This window comes from Planococcus citri, chromosome 4, assembly GCF_950023065.1.
Source record: "Planococcus citri chromosome 4, ihPlaCitr1.1, whole genome shotgun sequence".
NCBI lineage: Eukaryota > Metazoa > Arthropoda > Insecta > Hemiptera > Pseudococcidae > Planococcus > Planococcus citri.
Window position 1 is genome coordinate 16,296,631 of NC_088680.1, and position 23,815 is coordinate 16,320,445.

General features: G+C 34.8%; 3 protein-coding genes across 7 annotated transcripts in view; 2 read left to right on the plus strand and 1 right to left on the minus strand.

The window, feature by feature from the left end:
* Nucleotides 1-11,454, plus strand: part of LOC135844178 (zinc finger protein 582-like) — a 30,384-nt gene extending 18,930 nt beyond the window's left edge. For 2 of the 5 annotated variants that reach the window (XM_065362318.1, XM_065362319.1), the window contains exons 2-5: nucleotides 8,948-9,442; nucleotides 10,097-10,267; nucleotides 10,360-10,758; nucleotides 10,848-11,454. In XM_065362318.1, coding sequence (XP_065218390.1) covers nucleotides 8,993-9,442; nucleotides 10,097-10,267; nucleotides 10,360-10,758; nucleotides 10,848-10,970 — 1,143 coding nt within the window. In that variant the 5' untranslated portion in view covers nucleotides 8,948-8,992 and the 3' untranslated portion in view covers nucleotides 10,971-11,454. Of the gene's footprint in view, nucleotides 1-8,947; nucleotides 9,443-10,096; nucleotides 10,268-10,359; nucleotides 10,759-10,847 lie in introns of those variants that run through there. The other 3 variants (XM_065362320.1, XM_065362316.1, XM_065362317.1) reach the window with 3 other exon arrangements.
* A 386-nt stretch (nucleotides 11,455-11,840) lies between these two features.
* Nucleotides 11,841-16,750, plus strand: LOC135843509 (DNA repair and recombination protein RAD54B-like). Its single transcript, XM_065361425.1, has 15 exons — nucleotides 11,841-12,059; nucleotides 12,136-12,310; nucleotides 12,378-12,477; nucleotides 12,550-12,642; nucleotides 12,716-12,889; nucleotides 13,003-13,205; nucleotides 13,272-13,419; nucleotides 13,494-13,788; nucleotides 13,886-14,091; nucleotides 14,170-14,358; nucleotides 14,504-14,656; nucleotides 14,743-14,869; nucleotides 14,950-15,109; nucleotides 15,210-15,564; nucleotides 15,636-16,750. Exons 1-15 carry the CDS (start codon nucleotides 12,005-12,007, stop codon nucleotides 15,714-15,716), a joined length of 2,514 nt encoding a protein of 837 aa, XP_065217497.1. The 5' UTR covers nucleotides 11,841-12,004; the 3' UTR covers nucleotides 15,717-16,750.
* Nucleotides 16,751-18,484: 1,734 nt separating this feature from the next.
* Nucleotides 18,485-23,685, minus strand: LOC135845638 (importin-4-like). The gene is made up of 18 exons (XM_065364336.1): nucleotides 23,428-23,685; nucleotides 23,102-23,274; nucleotides 22,859-23,030; nucleotides 22,607-22,795; nucleotides 22,272-22,529; nucleotides 22,007-22,204; nucleotides 21,453-21,927; nucleotides 21,261-21,377; nucleotides 20,950-21,185; nucleotides 20,782-20,860; nucleotides 20,616-20,691; nucleotides 20,393-20,541; nucleotides 20,093-20,319; nucleotides 19,787-20,011; nucleotides 19,502-19,710; nucleotides 19,276-19,408; nucleotides 19,030-19,201; nucleotides 18,485-18,943 (listed from the first exon to the last, which is right to left on the minus strand). Exons 1-18 carry the CDS (start codon nucleotides 23,479-23,481, stop codon nucleotides 18,822-18,824), a joined length of 3,264 nt encoding a protein of 1,087 aa, XP_065220408.1. The 5' UTR covers nucleotides 23,482-23,685; the 3' UTR covers nucleotides 18,485-18,821.
* Between the last annotated feature and the right edge of the window lie 130 nt (nucleotides 23,686-23,815).

Sequence of the window (23,815 nt, forward strand, 5' to 3'; positions counted from 1 at the left end):
TTTTTCACCAAAATCCAAACCATATGTAGGTAGTGTTTTGAAATACTTATAGGTATACTGAAAAACATGTGCGATGCTATTTGCCTTTCTGCTTTTTGCTTTTTCACAATACTTAGTCAATAGGTGGTGCTACAGCTACATATTTTAGTGTTGAAGAGAAAGGGAGCAGGAGAAAAAAATACTTTGTATGTGTTTTTCGCGATATTCTCTGCGTAGAGTGAGAGGGAGAGAGAGAGAGAAAAAAGAGAGGATGTTTGGTTTAAAACGAGGGGACAAGTTGACGATATTTCTACGTAGTATCGTATTCTAAATAAATGTATGGTTGCTTTGGATATTGTCCATGTGATCTGCCGGGACCCAAATGCGTCAGCACAGCAGTAGGGATCTCGAAAAGGGAACAGAGAGGTACGATGAGGTTTGCAGGTAGTTTTTTCGTGTCGCCTTTTGGAGTAGACTATTGTAATTTTTGATGTGTTGATTTTGTGTTTTTTTCGTGTTTTTTTTTTACATTTTGAGGTGAATGAAACTATATTCAATGGCTTTTGCATCGAGTGAAGTGTGTTTGAGTTTTCTATCGCTGTATAGTGTATAATGAGGTGAAATAGTCACTTGTTGGGATTAGACAGAGTAGGAAAGTTTAGTATTTTGTGCATCCAACTACCTGACCACCTCACTCCCTCCTCTATATCGTCCCACTTGAGAAAAAAAATCAGAAAAAATTTACGAGAATGGTTTTTTGGAGACTCTTATGACAAGTTCCTCATTTCAAAAAAAAATGAAAAATGCAATTTTCGTTTTTTTTTCATGTTTTCCAGACGGGTTTCGTAAAGTGACAGAAGGGAGGGGGATTTTCGAAAATTGAAAAATTAAATGGATACAGGATACGAAATTTGAATCAGCACTTCTAAAACGCCCAAAAAAAGTCTACGTACATCGCAAAATTTTTTCAATTCTATGAGATTTGTGAGAGCTTACTGTGAAGTAGCTAACAAAGGAGGCACAGAGGCCGGACAAAGTGATGGGGGTGGGGGGTGGGGAGTTGAGACTAAAATTTCCTCACATTTTTCGCTACCGATTTTCCCAATTTTTTACCTATGACCCCCCCCCCCCAGTGATTCGAAAAAATGTTGGAAAAAGAAGTTGGAAACAAAAATGTTAAATGATTTAATAGTAAAATTTTCTAAAAATTTTGCTCATGTTTCCGGAATGTCTCAAATTAATTTTTCTACTCTTATTGACTATTTTTATATGAAATTTGCTCTTTTCAATGAGCAACATCGCAAATCGCAGAAGTTATTATTTTTTCTTCAAAATACACGAAAAATTAGTAGGTATAAATAAATACAAACATTTCAAAAAATCAAAAATTTAAAAATTTTACATTTCAATTTTTTTTTAATTTTTTCAAAATTGACAAAATTTTTTATTTTGATGTTTTGGGTTCTGGCTTTGGGTTTTTTGTCGTTTTGGGTTGTGGTTTCGTTTTTTAGCTATATTTTTGCAAAAAATGATGGCTATTGCATTTTTATAATTTTCAGCCCAACATTTTATGACTTGGAACCTGTTCTAATTGAGCAAATAAAGTCAAACATGGGGAATAGAGTTTTCTCAAAAATCATATTTGACCCCTGGAGTGGGGAGGGTCAAAGTTGAAAATTACAGAAAGGTCATTTTTTTGGAGAGGCATATTTTGGCTCCCAATGGTTGAAAAGGGTCCAAAATCATACCATTGGTCACTACTGTTCCCGCGATCAATATATCCAAATTTTAGCTTCCTAGGTCATCCTCACTCTATTTAAGGCGGAATTAAGGTGGAAAAAATTTTATTTTGCCCGTATTATTGACACCCCCCCCCGCCCCGCTTAAAATTCACCTAGGGGCCCAAATTTTCATCATACAATGGGAGGGTGTCACTCGAGTGCTTCTTGCATGTTTATACCTTCCTACCCCTTTTGTTCTCTTTCCGGGGTCAAACAAGTGGATTTTTGGACTATTTTTAGGTGGTTTTCGACGTTTAGGGAAGCCTGCAACCCCTCCAAATTGACCTAGAGGGTTCAAATTTTTACAGTACAATGAGAAGATGTGCCTGAAGTCCCTTGTATAGGTTTCGACCTTCCAACCCCATTTGACATTTTTGGGAAAGCCTGCAGCCCCCATTCAAATTAAACCAAGAAGGTCCACATTTTTGCAGTACAATCAGAGGATGTGCCTGAAGTGCTTTTTGTAGGTCTCGACCTTCTAACCCCATTTAACTCTTTTCAGGGGTTAAAAAAGTGGATTTTTTGGGCTAAAACGGTATTATCACACAAAATTTTGAATTTTTTTTCATTTTGACCTAGATTTTGGAGCTTTGCCCTTCCTTTCCTGATCTAATAGTTTTAAGAATCTCATCTAACGCTTCCTGGATTTTTTTTTTCAAATTTTTGAATGGTACCCTAGCTCAAAAATTTTGCAAGCTTTTCAAAATTATTAGATTTCAAAAAAACCTCAATTTTGAACTTTTGAAATTTTTAGCAATATTTTTGAAACTAGTCTTGGTCAACACCGCTAACAGATTTTCTTCACGACCTCCAAAGTTGAGCATTTTGATTTTTGACTAATAATGTTTTAATTATTGATGAAAAGAACAGAGGCTTCGTCCATTTGTTTTAAGGGGAAGGGAGGATATAATGATAGGCTGGAGGCTGCAGAATGGCTTGAAACCACCTCCATTCGACTCGGCATGTTGAAATTACGATTTGAAGCAAATTTCAACTCTCTAACTCCATTGAGTATAAAATTTTGTGGAAATTCCAACTTTCAAAAATCATACGAGAGTCTGTATCATATCTTCAAACTACCAAAAAAAATTACAAAAAAAGTATATGAAAACTAATGACAGTGAAGTCGAAATTCTCTCTGAAATTGCATTAAAAATGTAATTTGAAGATACAAAAAATTGAAAATTCGATCAAAAAGTGAGTAAGGTGGTGGAAAAAAAGATCAAAATGAGAAAAAACTGACCAAAATTAATTTTAAAAATATTCAAAAAGATGTTTGAAAAACTACAAATTATGAAAAAAGTGTCATTGAAAAGTTACAAATTGTAGCAAATTGCATGAAAATCAATAAAACTGATGTCAAAATGACGATAAGAAGCCTACTTATCACGAAAAACACGAAAAAATTGAAAAAAAAAGATCGAAAAGTATCTAGAAAAACTTGGTAAAAATTTGAAAAAAAAATGAACTCGAATTCCGTAAGCGGTTTTTGAAAAATTCTACCACAAAGCTAAAAAAAGAAACAATTAAAAAATTGCATAAAGTCACAACCAAAAAGATAGAAAATAAAGTAAAAAAATTTCAAGAAAGCAGGAACGGAAATTTTTGTTGAAAACATGTGTCCTTTTTGGAAATATTTTCAAAAATAACTTTCGAAAACTATCATATTACAAAATTGTCTATATTCTATTGAAAATTTAACAAACAAAAACCACCCCAAACATCGTAAAAATATTACTAACGACTATACGAGCGTCGTCGTCGTAATAAGGCAGTAATAATAACCAACAGGTGTGACCTTGGAAAGAACTTTCAAGAGCCCATCATAACTTCGTATCGTGATAACGACGAACAACGCGAATAACGAAGGGTACATTACAAAAAGCTTTTCCACCTCTTCCATCCCAATCACCCCAGTCCAAGTGCAATATCCATTTACGATATACAAAAGCCCCTTAGCCCGCATTTGTTTCGTCGAAAAGGACGACTCTCGATAGTAGCAATATTTCTAATTTAGCAGAGAAAAAAAAAGAAGAGAAAGGAAGCGCATCACGTTGCCGAGCTGCAAAGGACCAGGAGGCGGCTATAAGGGTATTATTATTAATCTAAAAAGTACAGCTACAGCATTTTGACGCCCTCGGCTCTCCCCCTTTTTTTGGTCCCCCTTGTTTCGTACATATCGAAAAAGAATAACAACTTTAGACAACACGAGGAGCGAGGGAGATACGTTTAAAGAGGAGAAAATCGGTGCGGCGAGGACGTTTTTCGGTTTCGTTTCGGGTGAAGTGCGAGGGTCGAGGGGGAATTACGTCATCGTGTATGATTTAATACGATTTCATTTCACCACTCCCAATCACGAGTGGTGTGAGTGATTGTGTACACAATATTGTTGTAGTTGGATCCGATCTTAACACGTTGCGAAAAACTCTTTTTCCTTTTTTCATCAAGCACATATATTGAGACTGCAAAGAAAGCAAAGCAGAGGCAAGAAATATCATCAAATGTATACAGACAGACACAGACACACCGGCTGATGCTCTCAGAGTATTCGTTTTACCCATATTTAAGCTCCTTGTTCTTCTCCCCTTACGTCTTGTTGATCTGTATTTTCTTTCACCCATAAAGACTCGACTATAAACTAAATTTAAAAAACTCTGAACTAAGTCGATTTTTTCAAAAGCAATTTCAGCACTTGAACTAAAAAAGAGGTTACTCTCCACTCCTTCCAGTATACGTATATAGAAGTGGGTATCGATTAAGGGGAAATTACGAGAATAACTACCAGGTGGTGAGGGCATTCCTGCTCATCACAACTAATTTAGATCGAAAGAGCATACCCTAAAACCCCCTTAAACAATATTCTAAAAGTTGAACTTCATTTTTTGATTTTTGATAAATTTTTGAAAATTTAAAAAATTTAACAAAACTGCCTTTATGCCGATTTTTGATTTTTTTTTCAAACAAAAAATAAATCATAGTAAATAATTACTTTCATTCCAAGCTTCTCTCCCCCCTCCTTCCATTTCAATCAATTTTGGGAGATTCTGGAGCCTCCAGCAAGTTTTCAATTTCCTCCAAGAATTTCAAACTGCTCTTGAAGAGGCAAAAATGTTCAGGTGTAAAATTTTTGACCCTCCTAGAGCAATTTGAAATTTGGTGAAAAAATTGTAAACTTGCTGGAGGCTCCAGAACAAGACTGGTACTTTTCAAAGCAGAAAAGGGAGCTATTTTTCCCAAATTATTTTAAAATTTCGAATAAAAAATCAAATTACTGAAAATGATGTGATCAGTTGATTATTAAATACACAGGATGGGGGGGGGGGGGGGTGTTATATTTTCAGATAATATTGACTCGCCAAATCCAAATTTCACCATTTCTGGTCCATTTGATCATAATTTTTCCTCATAATTACAATCTTTATGACAAATAACGATTTAAAAACTTTTAAAACTCAGTCAAAAACCAAAAAATCTTCTGAAGTGGTGGAAATTTTAGAGCAAGCGTTCTTAAAGATACGTAGAAGCTGCCAAACACCTTAAGTCGTTCCCAAACCCCCTCCCGATCATCTTTGTATTAAATTAACATTTTAAAAATCAAATACATATTATGCAAATCTATGTTGAATTGATCTACATAATTGGAACTACAGAGGAGGCCAAGTCAAGAAAGAAAACATCTCCTTTAAATATTTCGAGTTTCTATTATCAAAACCTCAAGATCTTTTTGAAAAAAAGAGGAAAAGGAACCCTTAAAATACCCCATCATTTTGTAAAAATCAAATAAAATTATCAAATATCAAACATTTACAAATCTCAAGATTTCACTTGGTAATTGGCAACACTGATAGTGAGCAACAGAGAAAAAGAAAGGATCAAGGTATTACGAGTAAATCTTAGGGGTACCTTTTTCTCATACCAATGCTAAATGATTGCCACCCTTGGAAAAGGTACTGCTGCACCTTCTCATAAAAGCAGAAGGTCGAGAGAAAATTACCTATAGGTATTTATAGAGGGTACAATACCTACGTGAGGGCAAATCTTACCTATGTATTCATATAGGGACAAGACAGGTGTCCGGAGAAACGATTAGTTGCTAGACGAAGCGAAAGTGTCGGAAGGGGGTGCTTTTGTAAGGTGTTATGATGTGATTTGGCGCCTATTTTTGTAGTATTTTTCAAAAGATTGACGAATATTGTTACAGTTTCAAGTTACCCATTGCGGAGGAGATCAACTAGAAGTTATTCTTCTGACTTGAATACTCGTAACATGTTTGTTGAACGATTTGTTCTGCAGGATTTCTGTAATCTACAAAAAGACACTTCTCTCTCTCCACCAAAACTTTTGCCAAATTTTCTAAAAATAATTAAAAAGCGGATGACTTTTTGCGGTTTGTTTGGTTTTCAGAGGAACTGATTTTTCAATATTTCAGCTTACGTTTTTGATACGAGCTTCCTTTTCATAATATTAGCCTGCGAATTCAGAAAAAAAAATAATAATAAAATTTCTATGGTCTATGGTTTATTGAGATTTTAGACCTGCTCGTTTTATTTCAACTCGCTTTTTCAATACAGAACTCCTACAGTTCACAATAAACCTCATTTCAGAAAGAAAAATTAAATGGGTTTTCAAAAGTCACTTTTTTGATACCTGCTTTCTTTTGAAGAGAAAAATTCAAACACCAAACAAAAATACCTCCATCACCAGTGAAAATTTCACGAGCTTCAAGTGCATTTTTTAATTAGATCAAATTTGAGTAAAAAATGCAAAAAAATTGAAAATTTGACCAAAATTGTTATGAAATTGTCTTATATCTACTAAGCTTTCCATCAAATTTCTCCACTTCCCAAAAATTGTCAAAAATTATAACTTTTTCAAAAAATTGCAAAAAATTAGATTTTTTGCCGAAAAATGTGATAAAATATCGGTTTTTGGGCAAAAATTTCGGAAAAAATTCTCTTCTTGCCAAAAATTGCAAAAAAAAATCTGCGTTTTATATCTACTGAGCTTTTCATAAAATTTCTCCACTTCTCCAAAAAAAAATTGTCAAAAATCTTAGCTTTTTGCAAACATTGCAAAAAATCATTTTTTGTCAAAAAATGTGATGAAATATCGGTTTTTGGACAAAATTTTCGGAAAAAATTCTCTTTTTGCCAAAAATTGCAAAAAATCTGCGTTTTATATCTACTAAGCTTTTCATAAAATTTTTCCACTTCTTTAAAAAAAATTGTAAAAAATCTTAGCTTTTTGCAAAAATTGCAAAAAGTCTGATTTTTTGCCAAAAAATGTGACGAAGTATCGGTTTTTGGACAAAAATTTCTGGAAAAATTCTTTTCTTGCCAAAAATTGCAAAAAAAATCTGCGTTTTATATCTACTGAGCTTTTCATAAAATTTCTCCACTTCTCCAAAAAAAAATTGTCAAAAATCTTAGCTTTTTGCAAACATTGCAAAAAATCATTTTTTGTCAAAAAATGTGATGAAATATCGGTTTTTGGACAAAATTTTCGGAAAAAATTCTCTTTTTGCCAAAAATTGCAAAAAATCTGCGTTTTATATCTACTAAGCTTTTCATAAAATTTTTCCACTTCTTTAAAAAAAATTGTAAAAAATCTTAGCTTTTTGCAAAAATTGCAAAAAGTCTGATTTTTTGCCAAAAAATGTGACGAAGTATCGGTTTTTGGACAAAAATTTCTGGAAAAATTCTTTTCTTGCCAAAAATTGCAAAAAAATCTGCGTTGTTGTTCAAATTGCTCAAAAGTTTTGCTTTTTTTTTAAAACCAAAAATTGTTAAAAAGTCCAACTTTTTTGCCTAAAGTTGCCAAAAATCTTGGATTTTTGCTAAAAATATCTTGAAGAACTTCGTAATTTTGCCAAAAATTTGTAACTAGTTTTCGCTTTTCTGCCAAAATTGTCAAAAAATTCTGTAATTTTTTTCTAAATTGGAAAAATATTGCTTTTTTTGCCAAAAATTGCAAAAAAAAGTCCTGCATTTTTTCAATCAATTTTTAAAGTTCTTTTTTCAAGTACGTACAAAATTTCAGAAAAGTTTTGTTATGATTAAATCTTGACTTGCCTCCCTCCCCTCTCTCTCCTGCCTTCGCCTCCCCTTATGATTTATGCCAAATTGTTGATTCTTCTTATAATTTCCATTGCTTTTTTAAATGCAATTTTAGAGAATTTTTGATTCTTTTAATTGGTTTTTGACGGAACTTGCATTCAATTTTCACGCTAATTCTTCAACTTCGGTACCATTTTTTTTATTTTCGCAGATTTTATAATTTTTGAATTCAATTTTTTACGAGTTTCTCTTATTTTTTGGCCTTTTTTTATCCTTTTTATGCAATTTTAGATGGTTTTCATGCTATTCTCATAAGTTTTAAAGAAAATTGCCTCATCGTTTCAATTTTTTTTAGTTTTTAATGAACTTTCAAGCAAGTAGATACCATTTTTCGCAATTTTTGAATAATTTTTATTTATTGTGTTTACATTTTTTGTATTTTTTCTCCGATTTTTATGCGGTTTCAAACAATTTTTGATAATTTTTCGCCGATTTCTAAAAAATTCTATCAACTTTCATAACGTACATGGTCATTTTCATTTTCGGTTTTCATCCGATTTCCTCCGGAAAATAGCAATTTTTACATTTTCGTCTCAGGCGTCGCGTCGCGTAAACAAAACAGAAGGTTATTAAAAGCCCAGCTAAGATGGCCGTTCCCCCTACATCTACGTATGTAACTGCGGTAGCCCCCGTTTTTAACCCAAATAGGGTGGATTTTAAATTATTAAAAACGTAGGGGACGCGACCCTTATTTCGACAGACCGACAGTAAAAGCGGAGGTACGTGTTACCCTTTTTTACACCACCATCCCCGAGATGGAAAAGGAAAGAGGATCGGCGAAGCGAGGGAAGCAAAGAGACCGCGAGCTGGCCGGCAGGCAAGCGGCGATGTTCAAAGTTGTTGTGGAAATCTGCCTTCTTCTCTTCCCTCTTCTCGGTTTCAGTTTGTATAGATGACTTTAATTTAAACAACAGAGACGAAGTGAAGCTTCTCGGCTTCTCCTGTTCTTCGTCGAGAGAGCAAAAAAAAGGGGGCCTTGTTCAGTATATACAGATTAAATTTACCAAACTGCTAAATGACAAAATACTCTGTACTAAAGTTTCGTGTTTTTTTTTGCTCGTTTGTTTGCAGAAGAAGAAGAAGAAGTACGAGTAGCAGTAATAGTGTCCAATTAAAATGGCTGATACGTCGACTAAATCGTTTCACCTCAGGTGGAATAATCATATATCGAATTTACGCACTTTGCTGGAATATTTATACAACGAGCAGAGTTTCGTGGATGTAACGTTGTCGTGTAGCGATGGAATGATTCGAGCTCATAAACTCGTCTTGTCCGCCTGCAGTCCTTACTTCGATACGATATTCCGAGAGAATCCTTGTAAACACCCGACTGTCATTTTGAGAGGTATTTCACTCAGAGAAATGCAGCTTATCATCGAGTACATGTATGTGGGAGCTGTCGATATACCGGAGAATGAACTTTCTGCTTTATTGGAGATCGCCAATGAGTTACATATCAAAGGACTCGTACAGGATCCGGCTGACGATGATGAGATGGCTGATAAACGTGACTCTGGTTCGAATAGCTCGCGAGAATGCAGACAGGATGAAGAATGCGAAGATAAAGTGAGTATCTGAGGCGACTCTTTGGTCAAAATATGCCACTGAGTTTACGAATTCGTATTTTCATCGATGTTTTTTGAGAGAACAATGTTCCAAGTACGAGATTCGTTGAAAGTAACCTCAGATTTGGATTTATCTTCGTTAAGCCCGTGGAAATCGATACCCCACATGAAGGTGTTCCGTTCACGTTTATTTTGTCTCCTCTCCCCTTCTCTCTCATCACACGACAACTTTGGAAATCATTGTCCCATGTACGTCTACGTACGCAGTGTAGGGTATCAATTTCCATGTATTCGAAGTCATTGCTAGGCGAAGGTATTTGAAATGGAATGCGAAATTACACGTGGTCTGAAGATGTCAGATCGACTTTGACGTTACCGGATGTAAATTGGAATGTAGATCGTACGAGTCTCGATCATCTAATTAAAAGTATATTCTATTAGATTGTATTGCTGATGTTTGCAAAATTACCTGTCTCGATACTTCGTTCGTTCTGGACGATTGTAAAAAGAGAACAATGAAGTCAGACGAATGACTAATCGTCGATGAAAAGAAAATTCAACGAGTGTGTCTTGTTACATCGAATACCTATATACTTTTGATAGGCTAGCCATTTTGCAATTCTAGTTCGTATTTAATTTTGTATTTTATTTACAGCATCAGGAATCGTACGAAAGCCAAACAGATCATCGCAGCTCGCCGGAAAACATTTGCCAAAATGATTCGAATTCGATATCAGAAAATAACGACGATATCAAGAACCATAATATGATGGAATCGGACGAAGCAGCGATGGCGACAATGTGCGGTATAATGAGTATGGCTCAGGTACTTGAAATCATATGAAATTCCTCACCCTTGATGTAAAATTTTAGAGAAAAAGAAATAAACCTAATCAAAATCTTCCTACTGTTATTCAGGTTAAAATGGAAGAAGGCGGAATGAACTCGATCAAAGACGAGAACATGAAAATGGACAACTTTCGTTACGAGTACAATCCGCAAGACGCCAATTGTTACCCGGGCGAATTATTCTGTCGAGTTTGTAATCGAGGTTTCCAAAATAAACAGAATATGAAACGACACATGCAAACGCATTCCGGAGTTAAACCTCACCAGTGCAAGTTCTGCGAGCTTTCGTTTCTGCGACTATCGCATTTACAACGCCATCACCGAGTTCATACCGGTGAACGACCTTTTTCATGCGATCAGTGCGATAAACAGTTCAGCAGAAGTGATAAACTCAAGCAGCATATTGCTCAACATCATTCGGGTATCGTGATTCCTAAACAACAGAAGCAAAGAGGAAGACCGAGAAAGGTAAAAGGGTTGATAGTGTTCGGATTAGAATGTAAATTGATGATGATGAAGGTAGAGACTGATTGTATTTTTTCGTTTTATTGTTACAGGTACCGTTGAATATTCCTTTGAACTTGACACCTATGCCAAATACCAAAATTACCAATGAAAATAGTGAAAATATTAACAACGTTCCTTCTTACCCAACTTTAATTTATTCTGTTATGCAATGATGATTTTTTCGCCCGATTTTAAGTATTTTTTTAAGTTAATTTTTTTGTTTTTTTTGGTCTTTTTTTTTCTTTCTTTTGTGTACGTACTTTTATTTCGAAGCACTCGTTCGTTTTAATAACTTTCTCCATGATGTATTTGCTTTGTTTTTTTTTTTTTACTACGAATGATCTCAAGTTTGTATTTTACTTATTGTAACTTGTAAGAGTAATTTTAGAGGTCGAATGGTTTCATGGTTTGGATTTTTTTTATTTTTATCGACGACAGTCACATGTACGTAACATGATTTTGTATTTTGATTCGAAGTATTTTCAGTAATAGCGTTTGAACTTCGTTAATATTGTATCTTTTGATTTTTGAAACATTTCATTGTCCATTTTTGATTGTAACTTTTGAAAGAATGTATAAGTTTCAAATTTATTTGGAATTTTCGATGTTATGTATTATGTAATAATGAAATGAAATAAACCACATTTTCATTTTGTACTTTTGTTGTGCTATACTTATAATATACTAGATTTTCAACGCTGGATGATGGATTTTGGATTTTTCGTTTTCCAAAAAGAAAATTAAATTGTTGAGAACTTTTTAGTTTTTTTTTTCATTTTTGATTTTATCTGTAGTTGAGCTTGAGATTTAATTTATTTGAATTTTTGGCATAATTTTTGGTTGAAAAAAACAGAAATCAAAAGTAATGATCATTGATCACAAGACAAGACACAAATTGATCAAAAATTAAATTCAAAATCAATGAAAATTAAAAAAAAAAACAAAGTGCAAAATCAAAAATTCATCTTGGCAACATTGCAATCTTCAATCCTGTTCGAAAATTGGCAACATCGCTCCGACTCCATGAATAAACAGCTGACTCTGTTTGGCGCCCAAATTTTCACTAGTTCATTAATTTTTCTTATTACTTTTCTTGAAATTTAGCTAAATTAGCGTTGGAGTATTCGAATACTTTAATTATATTCGATTTCAAACATCGTTAGTGACAACTCTAAAAGTACAGATCTATTTAGTGCTCATAAATACCATGCGACGTACTCGAGCCCCTTCGCAGTTAGCCAAGAATCCTTGCACTCCAAAAGGTAACTATTCGTGTCATATTTAATATATTATTAGTCATGTAGATCATTTTGAGCTAACGTATTGGTATTCTCAAAGGCTTCGCTTCGGTCACCGGAGCCACCAGAAGCACCGAGAAATTACTCAATTTGGTGGCAAGTACCGAAACACTCGTAACGTCTTCAGATGACTCATCATCGCATTCTGTACCTTTAGAAGATACAGTACCTGAAGTTCAAAATATCGATGATACTGACTCCAAGGCAGACAAGAAGTAAGCCATGATTAACGACAAGGTGTTTTTTACTCGATTTTGATTCAACATAACGTTCTTTTTTCAGAGTGTTTAATGTTGTTTGGGGTAAACAAACTAAGAAGAAGCATAAAACTTGGGAAGGTGATGGAACCGTAGAAGTTTCAAACGATACCGCTGTTCTAAAGGTATTAGTGATTTGAATGGATTCTAAAGACGTGTTATGAGAATGAAATACTTGATGATGGTTCGTTTCGTAGGATGAAAATGGACAAATTCTAGGACGTACGTCGAAGTTGAAAGCACCGCTGGAGGAAGGAAGTCGCGTTTATATCGGAAGTAAAGAAGTTGAGGTTGGTATTTTCGGAAACTCGATGGTGTTTGTTTTGAAATATTGGATCAAGAGTGGTAAATTTTTATTCGTAGATTATCGATGAAGTTTGTAAAGAGAATATTAACGTGAGCAAATCTATCGAAAGTGTTTCTTCGAGCGATGGTTTCAAAAGACCGGTGAAAAGATTCAAAACTAGTTGCAGTTCGCTTCATGTGGTTGATGATGTAAATGCTCTCGTTCTACCTAAACCTGATCTTAGCCATCAAGTAATTAACTTTGAATATTATAAATTATTTATAGATTTAGCTCATGTTGTTTTTTTTGTGGGAGAATTTGATTCATTCTTGGACTATATTAAATTACACTTTTTTTTGTTCAGTGGAAGTATAACAAGGATGGTTTACCAATAACGGATGTTAAATTAGATTCTTTTCTTTCCCGCGTCTTACGACCACATCAACAACAAGGAGTGGTATTTTTATACTCGTGTGTTACCGGTATACGTGACATAAAACGTAACGGAGCGATTTTAGCCGATGAAATGGGTCTTGGAAAAACGCTGCAGTGTATTTGTCTGATATGGTAAATTTTTTTCGACTTAATGGTTTTTATTTGTTGTTTTCAATTGATAATTTTATTCTCTCGAAGGTTACTTTTGAAAAACGGTCCTTATGGTGGTCTACCTCTCGTCCAACGAGTATTAATAGTCACTCCTAGTAGTCTGGCCAATAATTGGTTAAAAGAGTTCAAACGATGGTTAGGATTTCAACGACTACAGCCTTACGTGATCAGCCAGGTACTTTTATCTTTTCACCAGTGAATTTGTTTCCATTTTAGACTGTTTTAATTAGGGGTTTTGAAATCCTTCAGAAACAAAAGCCGTCCTCTTACGCGAATATTCCGTCTACCAAATCGCCAGTTATGATTATATCGTACGAAATGCTTGTTCGACATTTCGACGACATTAAAGATATAAAATTTCAATTGCTAATCTGCGACGAAGGTCATCGTTTGAAAAATAATCAAATTAGAACTTCAACGTTACTCAATCAACTTAACATCAGGCGACGTATTATTCTAACGGGAACTCCGATTCAGAATGATTTACAAGAATTTCACGCTTTGGTGGATTTCGTCAATCCTGGTATTTTAGGAAGCTATGCTGGTAAGTTGGAATTTATTTGAATCGAATTGTTCGTTGCGAGTGTTCGATTTTACTAGTTTGAGACCGAATTCACATAGTGTTAATTTATTTGTTGTAGAGTTCAAGAAACATTATGAAGATCCGGTCGTGTTATCGAATCAGCCAGGATGCGACGACGAACTGAAGCAACTAGGCGAAGACCGAGCGAAACAACTTAATCTTTCGACTAATTGTTTCATTTTACGTCGAACTCAGAGTATTATTAATCAATATTTGCCTTCGAAGCAAGAATGTGTTGTATTTTGTATTCCAACTCCGTTACAAGTACGTGCTTTTGTTTTTTAAAACAAGTAGTCATTAAGTTTGTTTTCATTTTCTATTTCTTCGGATTATGTTTCGTAGGTGGAATTGTCGCGAGCTGTTGTACAATTCTGGGAAAGCAGTTTGACCGATGTGAGCAAAAAAATACCTCATTTGAGCGTTATCACCTTATTGAAGAAGATTTGCAACGATCCCAGGCTGGTCAAAGGTGCTGTCGAAGATGTCGTTGAGGATGATTTCGATATTCTTGAAGATAATGAACCGGTTGAGGTTGGTAAATTTTTCAAAAAGTAAGATGAACGCTGTGGTGATCGAATTTTACTCATGCGAGGAAATCTCGTCACATTACAACGGTTATTTTTTTATCGTACTAGCTCAGAGTATTTTTATTATACTAATTATGGTATTTTTGCAGGAAACTTTATCCGATTTGCTGGAATCAGTGTTTTCCAAAAACGGATCTACACCATCGTACGAATTCTCTGGAAAGATGTCTGTTTTGGAGCAATTGTTGGTCGATCTGAGAAAAACTAAAGAGAAAATTGTATTGATATCGTATTTTACTCAGGCATGTTTAGATTTTCTTATTTTTTCACCATAATTTTCAATTTTTGGAAAATTATTATCATTTTTTTTTTTTTTGATACATTTTAGACTTTGAATTTATTAGAGAAACTCTGCGTGGATAAAAACTACCCCTTCTTACGTTTAGATGGAAGTACTCCTGCTTCAGCTCGAATGGAAGTCGTAGACAAATTTAATAACGAACATTTGAATAATTGTGAGTTTAAAAACAATTCTTCTATTGTTTTCATTTTCTGATTCGATATTAATAAGCTTATTCAAATATTTCGTTTACAGTTGTATTTTTATTGAGTGCCAAAGCTGGCGGCATTGGTTTAAATTTGACCGGAGCATCTCGATTAATTTTATTCGACTTGGATTGGAATCCAGCTTCCGATTTGCAAGCCATGAGTCGCATCTGGCGCGATGGCCAGAAAAAGAATTGCTTCATATATAGGTAAGTTATATCTGCGTACTGAGAATGAGCTGAATGAGATTGAAATTTATCAACATTTCCAATTTTATTGTGAAAACTCCATCCTGATTTATCGTTCTAGATTCTTGACCAGTGGCACAATAGAAGAGAAAATATACCAAAGGCAAATCTCAAAAACAGCTTTAAGCAACGCAATTGTCGATATTCATAACACGTCCAACGTGAAACTATCTATCGAAGAATTAAAAGATCTCTTCGTCTGCGACCCAGATTGTTCATCCCTGACCCATGATTTACTATCGTGTCACTGCGATGGCACAGGAATACCAGATATCGCTCACGACGATGAAACTATCGTCGAAAGAGAATGTCAGCTGAATTTAAACGAGTCGAGTGGATCTAAAGGATCTTCTAAAATTAGCGAATTACTCGAATGGGAACATTACGCGCCACCTTTTGATGACGATATTTTACAAGTACGTTCTTTCACTTCATCGCATTGAATCTTGCAAGGATATGAGTCTTATTTATGATTTTTTTTCGACAGGAACTGTACCTGAAATCGACTGCTGAAAGGATATCGTTCTTATTTAGAAATAAATGCTCGACTGTGGAAACTACAAATTGATGAGTTGAGATTTGTGACCTGCCTTATTGGTAATTACCATCTTCGGAACTTCAAGAGAACTGAGCGTTTTCGTCTGCCGAATTTTCATCTTCATCTTCGAAATGAATATTTACTCCAAAATTTCAATTATGTTGGTGAAATCTTGATTGGTGAGTGACTTAGACTAAAATATATTAGAATTTAAGGAATGTACTTTTTTTTATCCCCAATTTCCCTTGACAACCGAAATGCAACGTAGACCTGCGATGATGGATTATCGAGTACTCTGAATTATCCATACATTTCCAATATTGCCTCAGTTGTTGAATACTCATACTACGCGATGAGAGAAAGGTACAATCGTAATGTTTCCTCTTGTCCATGCTGGCTTTACTACATTGCACTATTGGCTCGAACATCTTGAAAGTCATGAACAAATGTGGAAATACCCCCTCCTTCCCCCTCGAATTGAACAGCACCCTGTAATGAGTTCAAATCCCTTTGAAACTTACATCTTTTACCATTGGAAATTTTTATTTTGTTACTTTTGTGTAATGGAAAAATAATTATTGAAGCTTTTATTTATCGACAAAAACTTGGCAGAAAAGTGATTACAAAAATCACATAGTATTATGAAAAATTTGATGTTGTGTTGTTTGTTTTGCATCGAAATGATGAAAATGTATTAAAAAATTGAAGAGTTCAGTCACGAGTTCGATCACCTTTTAAAGAGGAAGACTTCAAAATTGTGATATGTACTACAACAAATTGGTAGTATTGAATTTTTTCTTATTTTGCGCCGTGGTTAGGTATTTTTTTACCCCCTCCTTCATCACTAATTGAGTTTTGTAATTTTTTTCTTACCTGTTTGTTGTATTTTTATGCAGTTGATGTGATATTTTTTGAAACTAGTTAACTTACCTATACTTGACTTATTTTTAGTTCAGTTTTTTTTAAAATCTGTATGCTATTTTCAAACAAATTATGTGGCTGTTGATTTATTTTCCTGTGATCTAGCATTAAAAATAAATGAATAAAAATGATGATCAAATAATTATTTTGTGTATTTATTTAGCTTTTGAAATTTGAAAGAATCTGTAGGTATTTTCAACACCCGTATTGTGTGTTTTTTTTGACATTTATGGTGCCAGCCCCCACCCCTTGAAGGCTCAATTTTCATTTTGGAGTCGAACTGATCTCAGAATCATGATAAACGCCATTAAAAATTTGCAGTTTGAACACCCATATTGCATTTTTTGACTCATAGGGACCCAAGCCCTCCTGTGAAAGGCTCAATTCTGATTTTAGGGTTAACTTGATTTCAGAATTAAAATAAAGTTTTGATTTCAGTGTCAAACGTGTTTCAAAATTGGAATCAGTGCCCTCAAAAATCATGCGATCTTTTCACTATTTTGGTCTCCAAGCCCTCCTGTAGGGGGGTTTTAATTTAGATTTTGAGGTCAGATTTGACTCAGAATAAAAATTGGAGCTTTTGAAAAGTGCATTTCAATACTCTTTATTGCATTTTTTTTTTGATATTTCATGCCCCAAGTTCTTCTCTAAGAGGCTCAATTTTATTTTTGGGGTCTAATTGATTTCGGAATTAGAATCGACGTTTTCAGAAAACCTTTAATTTGATACCTATTTTGCAATATTGAAAAAATTATGGGCTTGAACCTCTTTTCAGGGGACCTAGTATTGGTTTTAGAGTCACATGTGTTTCAAAACCAGAATTAGCATTTTCAAAAATTTATAGATATTTCGTTACCCATTTTGAATTTTGAATTTTTCAAAATTTTGGCCCCCAAGCTCTTCTTTAGGGGGGTCTTAGTTTTGATTTTGGAATCAAACTTATTTCAGAATCATGAATCAACGCCTTTCAAATCTGTAACTTTATATCCATGTTGCATTTATCAAAATTTCAGGCCTCAAACTTCCCAGGGGGCCCCAGTATCAGTCTTATGGTCCAACATGTTTTAGAATGCGAATCAGAGCCCTCAAAAATCTGTATTTCGATACCCATGTTGCATTATTTGAAATTTCGAGCCCCAAGCCCCCTCTACCTTTTTTCCAAGTAGTGGGCATTTTTGAGTAAATTAGTGAGACCATTTCCTCCAAAACCTCAAATCCGACAAATCTGGGGAAGAAATCACAGAAAGGAATTTGAGACTAAAAAAATGACTTTGAAAATTTGTGTCTGAATCAGTTGAAAAATCTACAAAAATGTAAATTGGAGATTTTGGGTGGTGGTGGTGGTAATTTTCACGAGGCTTTTATTTATTTTACAAAAATGAAACTCCGGGTCAAATTTTGAATTTGAATCAAAATGAATAAATTTTGAACCTTTGTATCATTATAATAATTTTATAGATAAATGATGCTATTGAAATTCATTATACCTACTTCTTATGTTTTCAATTTTTGAAATTTCTTTTTGTTGAGAAACCGACTAGCAGGATTTTGATTTGACCACTTCCCTATCATTTTTTTTTGTTTTGAAGTAGAAATTTGGTAACCTCAAATTCAAATTTTTCTAGGTTTAAATCCATCTCCAAGCTGTTAAAAAAAATCCAAAAGTACTCAGAAAAATTGTAACTTTACTGGAGGCTCCAAATGATCTGAAAATAGCGAAATTTGCTCATGGAAGATTTTAGATTTAAAAAATGATGTTTAGTTCTTTGAACAAAATCCATTTTTTGTTGATCGAAATTCCAAAAATTATGCCAATCAGAATACGTTGACGATACTAAAACGCAGAGGAACTTCTATTCAAAATAATCATAGATCAGTCGAATCGAAATAATATAATAAATATTATTAATTTCAGCGCTTATTTACGCAATAAATATAGGTCATGTCACAGAACAGACAACAGCATCTACTTATACACAATGTTATTAAAAACGAGTAAACTCTATTAAAAATTAGTTACACTATTATACAATAACAGAATTAACAACAACAATAATAATAATTATAAAAAAACGATCACAGATATCCACAAGAAAACTCCAGAAAGAAGAAAAAGAAAACAATTCGTACGAATATTGAGAATATTAATACTACTTTCGTGGTTTCTTTTTCCTCTTCGCTAAAATAATTTAGTTAAGAGATAAATATTTCAAGTTACAAAGATGCGACAAAATGAGGTCTTAGTTCTTCAGGCAAGCTTCTCAATATTAATTCTTTATCGTTGGCGTAGAACTTGGTGATTAGTTCGAATAATCTGTAAGCTTCTTGTTTCGCTTCTAAACAGAAAAAAACGAACATTCGATTGAATTTCATCAGTTACAAAGCGAAAAGAAGTGATGAGGGGGTAGAAAGACGAACTCACCATCTGATTGAACTTGTTTACTGATCGAGCTAACGAGCACTACTTCGACCGCCTTTACTAAATACTGTTTATATTTATCATTCTGGAATAACGCTACAAAAGATCTAAATACGACGGTATTTTCATCGAAATCTTCTCTCAACGGTAAATACCGAAAGTAATCTGGTAAAATCTGCGCAGAAAAATGATCATTATAATCAACTCGGCTATTTTCTGACGACTGAGTAGAAAATCAGTGGATCTTACGTCGTCTAAAGGCAGCATATCTTTATTAACGACTATTAAGCTGGCAATAGCAGAGCAAATGTTATCTAAAACCATAGCGCAGCTTTCGGTTCGTAACCAGTTGAGTAATGAGATAGACATTTCGTTGAAATATCTAAAGAAACTTGATTTAAGGAGGAATATCTTTCAGAATTATTCACATTTTGTAGAAATAAATGATCTAAAAGTAAATCAATGAAAAGGATACGTATACATGGCTTCTTTTCCATGAATGACCATTTGAGCTAAACAGAAGGCTACGTTGTTTCTGACGAATTCGTTGGCATCTCTCATAAGAGTGGGCAGAATAGGTGCGAATTCGATGGCGAAAACATTCATGTAACTTCCTAGGTATTTGGCGCAGAGACCTAATGTGGCTGAGGTTGATTCGCGAACTTCTTTAGCGTGGTGTTTTTCCTGTGTACGAAAAAACATGAGTATTTTAGGGAACATTGGTTTTAATTGAGGTACATATATGTATTTGTAAACTTACCAAGAATTTGAGCAAATGTCTTTGAAAACTGAAGAAATATACCACGAACGTGTCTAGGGGTAGAGAATCTCCTAACAGAGGTATTAATTCTTCGGCGGAGATGGTCAAGTGATCCAAGCTATACATATCTTCGATTTCTTCTTCGTCGTCGTCGTCATCATCGTCATCGTCGTCTTCATCATCATCGCTATCGTCTTCTCTCATTTTGAGCTTTTGACAATGGCACTATAAAAACAAAATGAAAATGGATCAATTTGAATTAGTACAAAACTGAGTAATGATTTCCCTCTGAAAGACGAACGGAACCTTATCAGTGATGACAGTTTTGATAACGCTGCCTATAATTGCGCCGTTTGTGGTAGTAGTTCCAGTGTTGGGTGTTTCTTCGACGACTACAGCCGCAACTTGGGGTATATTTTTCAATATTTTTTGGTATCCTTCCAGCACAGCGTATACAACATCGATGTTTTCGTCTTGCTTGACGACTTCGTTGAATTTTGATACCAGCGATAGATAAGTATTAGGAATACCAGCTGTAAAAAAGTGACAAGTTATGACGATGCTCGATTAACGTGAAGTGAAGGGAGACTCAGTGGCTGAACGTACTCGAAACTTCGTCAGGAAAACATCGTTTTATCGATATATACAAATTGGTTAGAGCTTCGATGGCAGCAGCTCTGATGACATGGTTTTCATGAGACGCTAACGTGAAGCAAAGTCCGTAACAATGTTTCAAATATGGTTGAAAAGGTGCCCTGAAATGAGAACAAAGTTCGAGTGAGAATTTCATCACGAAAATGATGGAAGCTTGAGATGAAATGAGACGTACCCGGTGTTGAAAGCGATATTTCCCAACGCCATTAAAGCTTCTTCTTTCTCTTCGATTATTTTTAGATCTTTTATGGCTGAAAAAAACATCCAGAAGATATCAGTTTTGTAAAAATATGAAAACTTTTGAATCAGTGGGTTTTTATGATAGTTGCAGAAAAACTCACGAGCAGTTTTCTTGTCGCCATCATCTGCATCCAAAGTCATGCCTTGAGCAGCGAGTTCTTCGGCGGAGAAATCTGGATGCTGTGAGAAAAATGGCAAAAACGATAATTACCTAGGTGCAAAAATCAACACACCGAGCAGATGATTTGATCACTTCTGACAGAACTCACATAAGAATCGATTTCTTTGAACGAAATTTCCATCAGTTTTAAAATCCTGGGAATATAGCCCTCCATTTTCTCTTTCATAAATTCTGAGCAATCGGAGAGCATCGAATATAATCCACTTCTCAATTCGCCACAATTTTTCAGCTCCGTTATAGTGAGAGTAACATTGACTACGTCATCTACCAGCTGTATTTCGTCTCCTTTTACGTATAAGCTTTTAAATAACGTGCCAAGAGTATCTAAAATCCAAACAAAAACGAATAAGATAAAAATAATAATATTATTGTTATGATTTCTTTGGGAAAAAACCTCACCGAAAGTTTGAACTTGCAAAGGTAACTGATCATCTGGTAGATTATCGGCCAAGAACGGTCTCAGGACTTCCAACACAGCTGAAAAATACTCTCTAAATCCTCGTTTCGTGGCAGCACCTAAAATAAACCCCACATTCATTAATTTAGAATCAGGGAAATTCGCTAAATAATTGGAATTCCTCAAACACCCACCAGCTTGTCCAATCACACTGATGGCTAATTCTCTATAGTGCACCTTAATCGAAGAATTAATTACTCCCAATAGAGTAGGAACCATTATAGGTAAAATGGGCTCCAACGAAGAATCTAAAATTTCACAGCATTCGTTCAATGTTGAGAACATCTTCGGTACCATGTGACCTTCAATCCTTTTCAAATTCGTTTCGACGTTTTGCAACAATTGCAACAGAAGTGGAACTAAGTCTGGTAAAAATATATTGATCTCGGGTTGGAAATTATCGAGGAATCTCCAAAACGCGAATAGGGCTCCGTTCAGGGATAAATAACAATTTGAAGATAGGCCTGCTTGGATGAAAGCGATGATTTGATTCAATCCGGCTGCTTTAATCTGACTTTTGCATTTTTCTACGAGTACTCCGAGGATAATGTAGACGGCTTTTTTACAAAATATATTCTCGCTGGTGGAAGCTCCGTCGAGAACTGGCATCTGTAATGGTGAAATGACCTCGTTAGTTTAGTTCAGTTGTGATTAAATTCTATGTATCACTGGGGAATACGTTACGTACCATGTGTTTCATTAAGATATCGGGATCTATTTCGTTGGATAAAGTATCTAGCAGATCGACTGCTCCATTAACTATGCTCGAGGTGCTATCGTACACATCGTAGTGGTCTTTTCCTTCTTCGACGGATTTCGGAGAGCTGATTATTTCGTACAAGGTTTGGCACAGCATTTGTAATATATCTTTATCTTTAGCAATTTTCTAAAACACGAACAAATGGATTAAAAATCCAAACCCCTTCGTTATCTAAACGACTGGGACGTTCTACCTTTGTTTTTTGGCAAATTACAGTCGAAATGACGTCGAGAATTCTGCAACTAATTTCATCGACGTTTAAAAATATAGCTGTTCTGAGTAGATTCTCGATAATGGATTTCAAATTAGCAGTCACAACGCGAGGATAAGCTTCTAATAAAGCTTCGAAAAACATCAAGCATTCGATCGAACGATCCGGTCGGTTTCTAGTACTTTGAGCTTTGACTACTTCTATCACCGATGGAATTAAGTATTCGAAATTTTGCGCCACCTGTTACATAATACGTCGATTAATACATCGTCAAGCAGAGTTATTTCGGTTTCGAGCAAGTTGAACAGATTACGTACCGCTTTATCTTTGGCGTGGAAAAACAATAGGAAATTTTTCATACTAATTACAGTCAGATAAGCTAAAGATGATCCGTAATATTCGGGTTTCGTTAAAATAGATCCAAACACATTCATCAACGCTGTTACATGCAACTCGAACAATCCAGTAGCGTGTTCGGTCAAAATACTCAATACGAACATACCGAGCTGTAAAATTCAACAATTAATAAACCGTTGAGAAACTTGACATCAATCGCAAGCATCACGTACTTCTCGCATTTCGGTCATTCCCTCAAATCCGATGGTTTCTTCGATAAGTCGAAATAATTCGGGCCATCCATCCGCCTCATTCAAGGCAATCTGACCAGCAGACTGAACGATCACCGTTTTAACTTTCTTTTCTGGTTCTTGATGAATACGTTCCAAAACGCTCTCTTTGATTCTGCAAAATATCTCCAATTAGAATCACGACTCGATTATTTCACACGATAATGAAGGTGTTTCAATGCATACCTCTGTCTCACTTCGTCGGCCAACTGATTCCATTTCTTTTTCTTCTGCACCATTTTATAGAAATACATCGCAGCTGCTTGACGGGCATCTGGATTACTGCTGTTTACAACTACGCTCCAAAATTCGTGAAATGCAGCTGGTATTTTCATCACTTCGCAAATATGTTTGGTAGCCTAGAATCACAGGTACATCGAATGATGGTGAATTATGAGGGTGATTCGGATGTGTTTCATGCAACGTAAACACTTCAGGGCATTGGATGAACCACTAAATATACATTATAATAGATATTTATCCGTATAGAATCGAATAATTGAAAAAATTACCAATTTTCTTTCTTCATTATTGGCAGAGAGGGATTTTGCTATCATTGCTTCCATTGTGAAATGTCGGTCGAACGATCAACGGATGTGTTTAGTATTATGATTTCAACGTATTCGAACACTCGATGATTAATAAAACGCTCATAATACAATAAATTATCGATTTATATCCGAAATACGGTCCCAAATTTCTGGAATTTAAATTTATTCACGTTTTCATTTCATTCGAAATCGAACGGATGGCTCGAGATTTCTCCAAAGATACGTAAACACGCGAAAAACTGGATGGAATACACCACATGTGTATTTCAACCAATCAGAGCGCGTTAAAACGTAAACATCCTAAATACCAAACAACATCGTTCGAGGATTGGCTCGTTTACGTTGGGTT